A 15,460-nucleotide genomic window follows, 5' to 3' on the forward strand; every position below is an offset into this window, starting at 1 on the left:
ACACCCTCTGCCTTTTTCAAAGGCCTGGTCATTTAGCTCAATAAAAATATACACACTATTATCTGGATCTTTGAATTCTGTATTTATACTTTATCATAAAAAGGAGACTTGCTACAGTTTTGTTGGGATAATTAAATGAAAAATTACCTCGTGCTGCTTGAGTCGCTCTGTAGAGGGACTTATAGTAATTTAAGAAAATTCAGTGGTTAATTATAAAGGCTTTATTAGAATACTCAAAAGCATGTAACACAATAGGAAATTAAAACAAGTCATTAGGGCAGTGGTAAAGTTGGTAAAACAATGTAAAATCTAACGGGAGGTTAGATTAACATGAACTGACAATGCATTGTATGCTTTAAGTTCTTAGGCAACAAGAATACGCTTAACGGTAACGCTACCATCAACTTTTACATGGTCAACTCTTCCAGGATCCATGCGGTGAGGAAATTCCGAGTTCAATACTCCATTGACTCCAATCTTGTAGGCATCAGGCTTAGACTGAATCTGCAAATCAAAACGCTCACCAGGAACGAAAGGCGATTCAGAGAGTCTGGTTTCTTCGCCCCAGTTGCCATTTTCGCGGGAGTTATGCACTATTACTCTTCCTTCATCGAAACGGGGATTGTAGTGGAGTGCTATGTCAGCATCATCAACCTTGTCGGTCTGCAGATTCACTTTCATTCTGAAAAATAATTAAGCAAAGATTAACGGTTTTTAACCGAACTGTTTGTTAGTAAGGATATACAGTAGTTAATTCTTTATAGCACAATTCTTCACATATCAAGGACAAGTGTTGTATTTGAATTGTGCACAGTCTTGCTGCCCAACTGCAGTGTTAAAATACTGCAAGTAACATTTACATATTTTTAATGGATACTGTTTTAGGAAAGGCATTAAAGTAAGGGCTTTACACATCTAAAAGTTTCTTTACTACTGCTGAATTACTTGAATAGTAGTCTTGTTTTGCTTTAGATTAAACACAGAAGCAACTAAAATGCTTGTATCATCATATATTACATAATGTTTAAATCTATTACATATAAATATAAACTGCGTTTATTCTATGGTTGGTTTGCCTGTTTTAGTGGATAAAACCAAGAGCTCAAGAAAAACATCGTCCTAATCTCGCCTCAAACCAAAATTCCATCACTTGATAAAATACATCTTTTCGCTTTCATTTAATTCGAACCCAGGCCTTTTCCATAAGATACGAAAATTACCATCCTTAGCCACGAGGGTTCATAAAAGAAAGCTCTCTAGACATCATCCAAGGGCTCTTAGATAGAGCCTCTATTTGTTAAAGACCAAAATGCGTCATTTTGGTCTTTTGAAGTCATTCAGAAAAGTGTTAAAAGGGCTTTAACAGAACTTCCAGAAAGGTTTCTGTGCTTGGAAGCAACGTATGGAACTATTATTATTAGCCATATGATGCAAGGAAGCCTGAGGCTTATGCTGCACCAGCCAAAAGAAATTCGAGAGAGAGAGAGAGAAGGATGATGATATCCAGCTCAGGACCCTGGGTTTGCCAAGCCCATACCCACCAGATGTGAGCCACTGAGGTGTGTGTACAAACCAGAAGCAATTATTTGAAGCGAGTAACATGTAAGATACGAATTATTTCAACAGTCTCGTTATTTAATGGCCACACCTTGTATTGCTATGCGAGCCAAAGTTTCCAGAGTGGGGCAATAAAATTAAATTTAGACTTACGTTAGTTGCATATTGGTATTGTCTCCTACAAAGTTCATATATCGATCCTAGCGCTTCTACTGTTAAGAGAAGCTCTGGAACACCTGTTTCGTGATGCTGTCCAATACGTCCTGCGATTCAAAGTTTAACTGCTTTGGAAACGCGAATACAATTCTGTTCTTCTATAATCATTAAACGCTTGTTTGATGATTATAGAAGAACCATTTCATCATTTGCATCATTTTCTCAACTTGAGCTGATTTCTCAAGTTGAGAAAATGATGCAAATTTGAAGTTCCTTAACGTCTGCCATCTTACTCGGCTACAGAAATTGTAAGACACTCGCTGACGCGAAAACTCGTCATTACTAACTTACAATGAATTAGTTCAATAACGGCGCACTGATGTACATTTGGTTAGCGCTGCACGCAGCCAGTCCGGAAACTGGCTTTTTACCAAGTATTTCTGTCTCTATGAAGAAAAAAAAAAAAAAAGCGGCTAGTGAAATTCAACTTACTCCACCTTGAGCGTGTAAAGTGTTCAGTAAACATGTCAAACTCCAAAGTTTGAGTAAAGCTTCTTTAAATTAAATAATATTGCATAATCGCTCAGATGATCTTCTGCCAATGCAGATCTGAGAAATTTCTTAATCCGTTTCAAAGAAAAGCACTGTTAATTCTATACTAGTGCTTATGGGCAAGTCCAGCAAAGCTCTGCACAGAAACTTCATTTTCGGAATGAAGTATAATTTATTAGGTAATTAACCTTTCTGTTGAATATCCTGGTCTTTGGTAAAACAGCAGTTTAATTCTCTGAGCAGTGCAGACATGCTACCAGAACATCTAATGGAGTTTTGTCAATGATAACAAACTTTGCTAGCAAGGATAGGGAGGTGATTATCCATTTGTATCTAAGGCCATTGTTAGCCTGCATCTTGAAGTAAAATAAAAGAAGTTCTGTTTATACTCCGGGACGACCAAACGGTCAGAGGAGTTCACAAGATAGACAGAATACAAGAAACAGCACCGTACTCAGCAGTCACGGGCTTGAACCCCGGTCATTCAAGGCACGTATACTTATGCACCCACGAGCCTGACCACTAGGCTACGGCGGAGTACTGTATACAGCTCTGGAGGCCTCACTTTAAGGATTTAGATCAGCTGGAACGGGTGAAGAGCAGGGCCACCAGACTGATGAAGGGAACAAGAGTGCTCGTACCTAGAAAGGGCTTCAGTTCTGCAAATTGCATCTCGAGACTAGGCACCTGTGAAGAGATCTAACTGGGGTGTTTAAAGTCTAACGGATTGAGTAAGCTGAATGTTATTGGTATTCTTCCATTTGATGAGACTACAAACATGAGGGAGCATAAATTTAAGTTGAAGGATGGTTTCAGGATAAGTTTGTGGAAGTTTGCCTTCGGCCAGTGATGTTTGATCATTGGAACAGGCTTCTATATGTCGTTATGGGAGTGGATGGGTTGAATAAATTCAAGGGAGAACTAGACATCTTAGAAGATTACTGATGAGTGAACTTCGTAGGTTTTTTTCTTTTTGACTGGTGCTATATAAAAAAACTTGCTTTCTTGCGTCATATGCCATTACTACTATGAAAATTAGTAGTACCCGTTTCAAGTCAGGAGAAAGATTCTTCCATTAAAGAAATAACTGAATACCATTGGGTGATATATTAAGTTTATGATGAGTCGAAAAATATTTACTTCCATAAATGAACTGGTTTATAACACCGGCCGAGTTAGTAACTACCAACTAATGATCAACTTTGTCTGGAGTCTTCGGCCGTTGGAATCTGCCTAACGCTCATTAGGAACAGATATTCGACTTCCACAAAGTGGTTGCAACGCCATTTATGCCACAAATACCCATTTCTTTAATTTATTTCAGGAAAAAGTTGCATATACTGAAGAAATAGTATTCGATTAGACTATCCAGATTGTATTATTACTATATTACACCATTGCAATATTACTATAGCATAATATTATAGTTTCAAAATTGAAAAAAGGTTTTTTAATGAATGACAGTAGAAAAAAAAATACATTTATTATAGAGTGAAGTTTGGAATATTTAAAGATATTTTTTGTATATTTAGTTTTCTTTCGTAAATTTGTTGACAACATTCCTTATGTCTGGCACTATGACAACACTTAAATCAAGTGTCCATCAATCAACACTTAAATCAAGTTGACCATGAAATTCCAACAAAAATAAAGATTCATTTATCTACACGAAAAACTGTCTTGGTGTGGAATAATTGGGAATTTTGATAGAAAACTGTTAAGTGGCTACATCTTTTGACCTAGTTTGAACTTATAACGGGAAAGAGGAGAGATATAATGAAAGTTAAAATGAGTTGTCAACTATTGAAAGTTGTAATTTATGGATCGTTCAACGCAGTGTTAATATATCAGCTATGCCCAATTCTTTCGGAATTTGATCAAGAAGATATTTGGCATGTAGATAATGAATTTTTTTAGCACTTTACGTGTTTCTCATACAGTAAAAAACAAGTCTACGAAGATTTCTCTTATCGATACCTAGAATTTAAGATTAGAACAAAGGTTCAAACTGAAGATTGGTCAGAGATTAACGTTCATAATTTAATCCTAGAAAAAAAAAAAAAAAAACTTATTGCATATCCATTATGTGAAATTTTCCCCCAACAGTAATTTGATCGAGTGTGCTGAAAAGACTAGGTTTAGATTGTTCAGTGGCAAATTAGGAGAAAAATCCCATTTTTCAAACGTATCCAATGTTCAAGTTTGGTTTGCGTTAACCAGAGTATTAGACAATGACTTTGCAGTTTCCTTATGAAATTAAATAATATCAAAATAAACTTCTCTAATGATATTAAAACTCACCGATTTGGATTCCCATGCACGATTCCTGTAATTGTCACAACCCCGCCATCTTTTAGGCCATCAAATATACGATTTACAATTGGATTTGGCTGAGGAAAGGAAAAAAAAAAAAAAGTTATATTGTAAGTATTACAACTTAAAGTCTTAAATTTATTCGATTTAGTAGGAACGGAATAAAGAATCGTTTTAAGAAAAAAAAACTAAAAAAGAAAAGAACTTTTAATGTCTTAACTGAGTGGGCAATACCTTTAGCAACTAAACTTTATCAAAGCACAAATCAAAATTCGTTTCGATTTCAATCATGGAGACTTTCTGCTCTCACTGGCATTTGTCAATGAACATAAGCCCAAGCCTTAGTACCTCCAAGAATAGTACAAAACTCATGATCCAAACCGATGGCAGTTAAAGCATACTACTTTAACCACAATCCTATTCTATTTTAAAAGTCGGTAAACTTTAATGATTTAAGTTTTTCAAAGAAAAACAATTCTAATGAAGAAATATATTGGGTTTATATATATAGTTTAAGGCTTTATTACAAAAATCTAGTTGATTCCATCAGTCACCGAGTAGTTTCTTCCATATGAAACAGACTTCATAACCCTAGAATCAAGATTCTATATGCGTATGAAACCATCTAATACGATATTTATTATGACAAAATCACTAGGGCAGAGTGGACCAACAATAATTGCTTTATTTTGAGAGCCTCCTCGACCATGAGTCCCGGAACAACAAGGCCACAACACCTCAGTAAATTTAGTCTTGTCCAAAACAAGTTGGAAAGTTCATTTGAATAGACGACGTTATTTCCCAGGGTAAAACTATATGAATCCATTTGTACTACCTGGATCAGCGACTCCAGTGAACTTTTTTTCCTGAATTAAAAAAAATATATATTGTGAACGTAGAAGTAAATCCTAGAACAAAAGGCAACGTTGATTGGAATTGAAGGGAATCCATTTCGTGCCCTGCACTTTGGATTTTTGGGGACCACTCAGGGTTTCTTTGGGGGGGGGGGTGGATTCTGACCTAGAAAAGTCTTACGCACACGCGAGAGAGAAGAATATGGTAAAGAATGGAGTGTGACAAGGGGTCTGGTATATCAAGTAGCGAGTCAGGCTAGTCTCCTCACATTAAGAGCTCTTTTTGTAGAGCTAAGAAAAATAGTTGGAGATAAATACCTCAAGAAAGTTGGAAAGTGGAAAAACAATGAGAAGAGGATGAGGAATTACCGGATAAAGATAAAAATGCCTAGTTTCGAGGACAAGAGATAAAGACAATTGTAACGCTTCATATTTTGTGACTCCAATAATATCACGCGGGATGCCATTATTTCCATTATTGGAACTGTAGGATATTTTTAAAGCAAGGACCATACAAATCTTCATTAAAAATCAAGTACTGAAGGAGGAAGGTCCGAGATTGTCAAGTCATACATGAGTGGGACAATCTTATGCTGTAGTTGTAGAAAAACTAGAATACTAAGGAAGAAAGAACCCGAGGATTAGATTCATTCGCTGTTGATTAAATCGAAATAAGATAAGATCACATCCAGAGAGGCAGCGCAGTAAGAAATTAGCCCACGTTTAAAATTAAGACGATGAGAAAAATAAGCGACAGAAGGACAATAATTGAAACTTGACTCGGGTGATTTCAGAGATAGGACACAACTAAAAGGTGGTGGATGAAAGTTGTAATCTATGATTCTGATCAGGATATAGATTTCCTGATGGAGCAATTATGAGGAGAATTTTCAGGACGTTGGATATACTTTCAAAGATGGTAAGAGAGCAGATGAAAGTATGTTCAGTTAAAAAAAATATATATATACAGAAAACCGAGGGCAGCGTAACAAAAAATTAGTTTTCAGAAGTATCCTCTGGGATTAGAATTACTGATACAGTATTGTGTCTGTAATACTGTATGTATGGTATTGTAAATGTACGGCGAGGTTGCCCAAATTTGTCAGGGACCGCCTGGTCAAAAAAAAAAAAAAAAAAAACTCCAATTAGAGAAGCACATTGGCTTGTAATCTGTGCGTATCTCGCGAGCTGTTTAGACATCAAAACTGATTAATAACTATTAGCAGAGTAGACGCAGGATGTGGGTACTGTTCTGATTACTGGTGGGATTCTGCTCTACCTTCAACTCCCAATTATTGCTATTCACCTAGATGCATATCCTTTGTTGAGTTGTGCTGCCAAGAGCTTCGACTATATTCTGATTTAGTGATCATATATATTTGGACTGCTGATGATGGGTGGACTTAAATTTGGTTTATCTGGACCTGCTAACAGTTTGCAGTCTGCCAAGATGTACCTCATGTGGAGAGCACATCTTTGGTGAACCCATCACTTCTTTTGGACTTCATTGAATTAAAACGTAGATTCTTCTTTCTGGTAGCATCTTCATTAAACACTGAACTTCATCGATGTGCACTTTATATAATTGAGGGATTGATGGCGTTAGTGAGCTTCTTATCTAATGGGGTTGGTTGTAATTCCCAAGTGTCTTTTACTGGGCTGTACCTACTGGATCTGTGTTTTAAATATATGTATAAGTGGATTCATATATCCATGCCTCTAACTACTGTATTGTAAATATGGCGGGGATGCTCGATTTTTGTAGGGAACCGCCTAGTATCATAAAAAAACATGTACTCTAGAACTTTTTAAACCAATTTGAATCTAGCTCTAATAATATAATTTGCAGGATTTTAACGCTCCAATTTAAATGAATGGTATCTGAAAATCAAGGCGAGTATTCCAATACATTAAAATTGTTTAAGGAACATTAATTCTCAGATTTTAAAAGGTCTTGAAGTTAAAGAGGAATCAGTATTATCTACTATCTCTTGAGATAGACATATTATAATAAAGTTTAGAAGAAACTTTGCAGGATCTCCCGAGTCAAATCTAAACTTAACTAAATGAGTTAAAGTTCTTTACATTTCTTTATAATAAAGTACGCAGAGAAACGGATAAAAATCAGAAACTGGTATCAAATATGAATACCAACCTCATTATACGATTCCAAGAAAGCTTCAGTGAAGTCAATTGGAGCATCTTGCTTCATTTGAGGAGGAAGGCGAGTCTGCAATGAGAAGTGCTATATTCATATCTTTATGAAAGAAGTATCAAGCATATAAAATACAATACAAGAATATTCTCTTATTGAAAAAGGTGAATATATTATTGTTAGAATATTCAGATAAGATAATTTCCTTACGGAGTCGATATTAAGATGTGCCCATTAATTATTTGAATATATACATTGGAGAAGGGGATAAACAAAATGGTAATTTCCTACACGTTTAATCTTCTGTGTTAACTTTCATATTTAACGAATTCACTCCACTCTTTGAATAAGTATTCATATACAATGCCAACAGAACCATAAGTTTATTTCTATTGTACAATGCTAGACAGCAACCTTTACTCAACGAGCATCTTAATTATCAGTAAACTTACCAAAAGAACATAATCTCAACAGCATGGAATCCGATTTTGATTAAAATTAACCTTTTTTATTTATGCACTGGATAAGGACGCGTACATCAAAAAAAGACTGCTCAAACAATGGAAGAAAATGTCCCCCCCCCTTGAAATTTTTAAATATTTTCAAAAAAAAAGAGAGTACCTTTCCGATTCTGATATTCCAAAGATTCTTCTGTCTCTATCGTCAAAAATCTGCTCAGATCTCCTTTATCAAAAAAAAATCTCCACTAAGACTACCATGTACAGATGTCCCGTCCCCATTTGCAACAACAGCATCTGGTGGGAAAAGCAGAACTAAGATTTTGAAGAAACAAAAACAGAGTCAACTGTGGCTTAAAACAGTAACGTCACGAACTAACGCCTCAAGCTTTGTAATAATATATGCAGGTAAATGCCTTAGGATTTCATGGAGTCTGGTTCACCGCCTTCGCTCTCAACAAGTTCTGAGTAGTGTACTGGACAAGATACAGTACTGGGAAACATATCTTGAGGTATACTGTTAGTATCAACCTTGGACTTGCCGCACTGGCAACAAACCAGTGTTTTTTTTCTGGAAAGCTTCGACTTCATTATCAGATTACAAAACCAAAAACACTGCACATCTGCTATAGTCCTCAAATCCCAACTTCATTAACCGCTAAGGTGTATGGAAAGGCATTGTCACTTGTGCTTCTCGCGACGTTGCTTAAACAACCAAACAATTAGAAATATTGACTTCTCAGATAAGATAAGAACTTCGTTTTCTCATATCGTCATCTCTTCAGTTACTGTGAAATGGCTAACCGGGCTGCCAGCTTTACTCCAGAAAAAGTATTCTGGTTTAGTTAATTCTGGATCAAATATTCAGCTATATACAGATAGCTGAATATCTGAACCAGACCAATACAGGAAGCGAAACCTGGATCGTATGGTAGATTTCTTGTAGTGACTGGACACGTTCACAACAGATTTAGAGATATACACAAGGACAAAAAAAAAATAAAAGCGTACAATAAGGATGTCCAGATTCTTTGAGAAATACTAATATCTTTATTAAGACAAAATTAAAAACATACTTACTGGAGGACAATCAACAACAACGTTTTCAACATTGACATCACCTTCTACTTGGAGAATACATGCTATCCTCATGTTCATTCGATGAGCAAACAAGGTGTATTTGTTACCATTAACCCAAGTTTGGAACCCGTCTTTAGTCGCTGCTATCTCTAGCACAAAGCTATCTCCAGGACTGATTGGCATACCTCCATCTCTCTCTTCTGAAGCCCATTCTTCCGCACTGCGTGCATTACGAATAATAACTCCATCTGCAAAGCGAGGGTTGAAGTGGAAGACTATATCTGCTGTTGGTTCTTCGGCACACTGCAGATTTACAGAAAATCTAAACAATTAAACAACAGTTTATAAAAAATATATCAAAGAGAAGGTAAGAGCTGAAGAAATTTGTTTGAATACATGAACAATGAATTATTTTATTCTCATTATCCCTATATTTTTAAATTTTATTTTTGCATGTATTTTAAAATCTTTTTTGCATATCAAAAGCTTAAAATTATTTTTTATTGACAAAATCGACCGATTTATAAGGCAATAGCTTTCTTTCCCTTTTTTCACTTAGAAGTAGTATGATACTGATGAAAATTTTGAAGCGTACAGACCCTCCGCCTCACCACGTAAGGAGGGAGGATCTACGCGCTCTAATGGAAAAATTTCCATTGTGGAAAGTTGGATAGGAAAGGAAATCCCACATCGTTTCAAGACCTAAATGTAGAAGAACCGTGGCCTTTAGGCTGATATAGAGCTTCTAGCCAAACTCATTTCATAACAATAATTGGGACTATTGTCCCAAGTTCAGATGGTAAAGTCGGTAAGAATTTCATTTTTAAAGAGAGATATTCAAAGTTTCAAGAGTGCATATAAGAGAAAAAAAAAATTCTATTATACATGTAGGTATACGCACACTATGGGTTTAAAAAAAAGAAATTTATCCAGATGTAATTGTGAAATAAAGATTTTCTTTACTACCTTAATCTCTCTAGCAACCACACAAATTTCTGTTTCGATCTGACAATTTTTTTCTTTGCAGCACTGAACGAAGTCTACTGTCAGTCCCAATGAATAAAGCGGAATGCAGATCAGTGATTAGGTTCCACCGTCTGCAAAATTAAACACCCAAAACAATTCACGAAGAAATGGTCGCTGTTTCTGGAGAAGGCTATCCAACTTAGTGTTGTCGCACATTGGTATAACAATTCAAACGTGGAAGAACCTCAATGCACGATGAAGAAATCCCAGAACACCCAGCAACTACTGTAACAGAAGTGTTGCAAAATTGAGGCATTAATCCTGGGAGATTTCTGTATTAGCAATCTGCCAAGACAAGTATTAAAGAACTAGCTGCAGAGCTATAAATTAAATTAGTGTAAGGTCTGTGGAGAACATCATACATCAACAGTTACAAAAGTGTGTGCTAAATGGAGTTCCCAGACTTTTGACCCCTTAACAGAAGGAAAGGGCCACAATGTGCGAAACGTTGTCGATGTGGCAGGAAAAGCAAGGAGTTCCTGCCCCCACGGATAGTCACTATGGACGAAACTAAACGAAATATCAAAATCAACGGAAGCATGCAGATCACCACTCCCAAAAAGGAAACTGTAACCAAGTGTTGGGAAAGGTGATGCCATCAGAATGGTGTAATGCTAACAGATTAGCTGAAAAACAGCTGTATTGTGAAGGCAAAGTATTATTACAACCTTATCATAAAGGTACGTACTGCTATAAAAAGGGGGGGGGAAAGACGGAGACAACTGTCAAGAGGTATGCGCCTTCTCCACATGTCCCTGCACATTTCTCGTGTGCTGTGAGGTGGGCCCACTAATGCGGGTTTGAAATATTGCCGCATTCTGCTTATTTCATGAATCCTCTGATTTCCTCTTTTCTGCCCCGAATTTTTCTTCGTGGAATGCATTGCTTCTGATGAAGTAGTTTTTGTTGCAGAGTCGTGGTTTGAAGGACAGTCTGAGAACCCCTACAAAAAACTTATCTATGGAAGAGCATTGAAAGATGGCAAAAATGTACTTAATTTTGTATGGCAACATACATACATAGGAGAAACATGTGTGTGTGTAATTTCTCCCGTGCGTGTAATAAGAGGTTTACATTAAAATCAACTAAACTAATGATCCATTCCTGAGAACCTCATTGCAACTACCACTTTTAAAATCTTTCAAATCAAAACTGCAGACAGGAACGTTGAAACTCAAATCCAACTGAGTGCAACCTAACTTAACTTTAATCAAGTTTTATTAACAATCGTATGCAGTAATATTACCTACCTTTTAGCTCCTCCTGGAACACTGCCTTGAACTGTGAACATATCGCCAATTTTTGTTTTTCCAGGGATGCGAAGTTGAAGTGGATTTGGCTATAAAATAAGACGTTGAGAATAAGCTAGAAAGATAAGTTTAACTATATACATTATAATTACAACTTTCAGTTTTACAAAGTAAGGATGCTGTAAAGCCAAAAAGGTTTATTCTACTGTCTTCGTGAAACGTGATGGTTGGCATCACGTTTCACCAATGTCTGGGATTCCGTAAGCCTGAAAATTCCATAAACCATCGCCGGAGCTAGCTGGATCTGGAATGTCTTCCTGTAATTATAGGCTTACATAGGAAAATTCAAAAGACTCAACCCATAGTATACTTCAATTTTACTTTTAAGTATTATAATTAAAATAGATTGCAATAATCGTTGCAAATGTGTCCCTTCCGAAATGTAGACTTTCACTCTTTTCTTTGGTGACACTTTTGAAAGTGCAACCATCGTTGATATTCGATTCCATTATAAAAATATGCTGTGCTTATGAAAATAAAGCGCTACCACCCTCGATGTGAACGAAAGACAACATACAAACGACTGTTGCGCATCTGCGGACGATTAGTTGCTACTACTGTAGTAATCAGAAACAAATTTCTTCAAATTGTCAATGATAGGTTAACTCTTACAATTTGGATTGCATGAGCTTTGAATCACCCTGTATTAGAGTTGATAATCAAGTTTGTGACACCAGGAAAATTACAATTAGTCTCAATTATACAATTTTAATCTCAATGATATTACAGTTATTCAACCCTCACTAGATGAGAAGCGATTAGTTGAGAAACCAGTCTTTGAAAGCCAAGAAAGATCTACATCTAAAGAATCTACCCAACAGTTTTATACGATGCAAAAATCTTCGCCTAACTAAAATAAAGTTTGTTAATCAACGCAAATCCTGAGATAACCTGAACAAAAATTCGAGACACCTCACGATCACACTCCAAGATACTTTCCAGTGTAATAATATCGGAGGTCTACTGGATACTTGTGTGAGAAGGAAGGAATGTGTTTTTCTATTTGTTTGGTGTTTTTTTATTTATTTATTTTTTTTTTTGTTCGTGCAGCAAAGCCTATGGCTTCCTTGAACTATACGGCGAATAGTGTTACTATATTCCCCAATGTTTAGGAACAGTTCCAAGAGGTACTACTTCTCCCTCCCCCAACCAGCTCTCAAGTACATTCGTTCTTATAAATGATTCTTGCTGTTATGTGATAGACTTCGTTCAACTAAGTCCCTCCATGCAATTAGTCCCCTTTAATGCCTAGATGTTGATGTTTGCGACAGAGGCTGGCTCCAGAAGCTAAATGGATTACTGCCCGATGAGATATATAAAATATCGCAACTACGAGTTAATGTATTCATAACGATTTCTCAACGTTTCTTGGCATTACAAAAATGCCAAGTGATTCATGTTACGCTCTGCTCTGTTTATCAAATATCACTGCTATCACAACGAAACTGCCTTCTGCCACCTATCTAAGAACATATTCCAGTAGTTGCAAAGAATTGGGAACCAAAAAAAAATAATAAAATAATAAACAAGTATTACATACCACTCCAGAACTCGGAATGTGAATTGCGTGAATGACAACATCGTCATGGATGGCAAGGTTACGAACTTCGGACAATGGCGCACCATCTCTGTGGCCATAATTAATGAAATGGTCGCCATTTACTTCCACCTGAAATCAAAACACGTATATTGTGTAAAAATGGTAACCGGATTTCAGTGCAAAATCAGCATGTCAATATTCTTGATATACTCTAGGATAAATTAGATTTTACAGATTTATGAAAATGATTTGGAATCAACCTAAATGAATCTGTTCTTTCGTATGCGAAAATTAATTTTGTAAAAATTAAAAAATGAAAGCAATTAACTTCTCAGATCAGTGCATATATCCGTAACTATTCAATGTTCTTCGAGCAAGATTCTGTGATATACTTCACAAATTTGGCAGAGCCAAACTTACGCCTAGACCAAGGTCGGGTTAGTGAGGGGGTGGGTAATAATTAGCTTTAATAATTATTCGAAAAGCTGTTTCTGTGTTAAGTACAGAAACAGAACAAACATGCGGTTTTCCTATGCTTATCTCCTGCCCCCAAAACATGAAGGCTTATTTACCCGTGGCCTAGATAGTCTAAGACTAATGGAAACCCTTGACCCAGGTTATGTTACATTCATTTGATTAATTTTGTAATTGGGTTGGTGAGAACAGTTACTCTAGACCACAGTAGAAACTATTATGGTGATTACAGTGCTCGAATTGGGTCGGAATGCTGTTCTTTTTGTCTACTTTAAAAATTAAGTTCAAGGTTGTTAAATTTCCAAAAACGTTTTATAAAAGATTCAGCAATCATTGTCGATTACGCGTTCAAGGATATCTCTAATCGTATCAACGAATGAATCAAAATGTCCCTGAAATACCAATTCGCACATATACTATCCGCAAATATGGGATGAAAATCCTTATCTAATGATTGTTAGCTTTGAATGTATACATTCGATACTGAAGATTGTCAAAACTTCTCTCGAACACCTACTTAAAGAACTTAAGCAAAATGAAAAAAAAAACTGTTTACAATTTATATAAGAGATTTTTTCCCTGAAAGAACTTGTCTTACCTCACTTGGTTAGAGTCATTTATCAGGCATTAGAAAAGTTTAGTTAATGTGGTATTAGTACCGATGATGTCAGCATTACAGGAGTACGAAATTCTTGACCGTAATTTACTTAAATTTATTGAAACTTTCCACGTTAAAAAATGTTCAAGAAACAGCCAAATCATTAAAGCAACTTTCTGATATTGCAGTTAAACATGGAAACAAAATTTACAATCCGCAGGCGAAAAAGTTGGAAAATCGACATCCATATTTCTACAATAGTCACTTACCGAATAGCCATCATCTGTAACTATTATGGTGATTACGAATGGTTTGGCTGCAAGGAAAGGTGAATCACCTTCTCTTTCTTCTAGTCCCCATTCGTCGGCTATTCTGCTGTTCCGGACTACAACTGGTGGATCATAAAACCTTGGGTTGAAATGAAGTGCTACATCGGCTGTGCTACTGTCCAAACCAGTCTGGAGATTAACAGCAAACCTTTGAAGAGAGAAAGACAAAAAAGGTACTTGACAGCGAATCAGACAATTTATTGGAAACGTTCATACAGACATTAAAGTTTGCCAAGTAATACTGCTCAGATAATTTCAGCAATTAAAACAAACACTCACAGTAACTGCAATTTTAGTACAATAGTGAATTAGGGAAAGTGTTAAATTTTTCCTCTCAGTACGGGAGTTGCAATGTTATATAAGAGATTTTTTCCCTGAAAGAACTTGTCTTACCTCACTTGGTTAGAGTCATTTATCAGACATTAGAAAAGCATAGTTAATGTTTAAAAAATCAAATTGGAATGATTCAATGTTTAAGGATGCAAGATTTCAGTCCTAGTTTCGAAATGGTGTCTAGTTTACGATTGCTCGATTTTGTAATGGGAATGCGACCTTTATAAACTGACTAGTAATGCCACTTGCGGTAATTTTGAACTTCACACATTTGATAACTATATTTTGTTATTATATATTGATATTAAATAGACCGACCTCTCAAATGTTTTTTTGTAATGACCATAAGTATAAATTTCAATCACTTTTTGATTCATTGTTGCATTGAAGTAAACAGTAATGCTTTTTCTTTACTTTGTCGAAGGAAAAAAAAGTCTACATGAGTGCAAAACACTAAACGTGGCATATTTTTGACAAATTAAATATTGTAATCCTTCTAAAGAATTGAGGTTATTCAATAACCTTGACTTATTCTTTCCTTTTCAGATTCTTAATGTATGAAGATACTAATGATAATCAAATCAAGACCATAGCTTTCTCTCCAACTGTAACATGGTGTAGAAAACAGCCACCCAGTAAATCCACACAAGGCTTGCTATGGTGCGGTAACCAACCCACAGAAATCCAGTCAATATCTGGAAAGTTAAAATTCGTCATAAGTCATT

The 15,460-nt window shown here is 35.9% G+C and overlaps 1 protein-coding gene across 1 annotated transcript in view; it reads right to left on the reverse strand.

The window, feature by feature from the left end:
* Positions 1-233: 233 nt before the first annotated feature.
* LOC150077102 (32 kDa beta-galactoside-binding lectin-like) overlaps positions 234-15,460 on the reverse strand; it is a 30,802-nt gene continuing 15,575 nt past the window's right edge. The window contains exons 3-9 of the mRNA XM_090385670.1: positions 14,343-14,550; positions 13,002-13,130; positions 11,402-11,490; positions 9,126-9,447; positions 7,588-7,662; positions 4,567-4,655; positions 234-682 (exon numbers count right to left, since the gene is read on the reverse strand). Coding sequence (XP_090241796.1) covers positions 364-682; positions 4,567-4,655; positions 7,588-7,662; positions 9,126-9,447; positions 11,402-11,490; positions 13,002-13,130; positions 14,343-14,550 — 1,231 coding nt within the window. The 3' untranslated portion in view covers positions 234-363. The remainder of the gene's footprint in view (positions 683-4,566; positions 4,656-7,587; positions 7,663-9,125; positions 9,448-11,401; positions 11,491-13,001; positions 13,131-14,342; positions 14,551-15,460) is intronic.

The sequence above is a fragment of the Mastigoproctus giganteus genome, chromosome 12 (genome assembly GCF_048544385.1).
Source record: "Mastigoproctus giganteus isolate SK-2022 chromosome 12, ASM4854438v1, whole genome shotgun sequence".
NCBI classification, from domain to species: Eukaryota; Metazoa; Arthropoda; class Arachnida; order Uropygi; family Thelyphonidae; genus Mastigoproctus; species Mastigoproctus giganteus.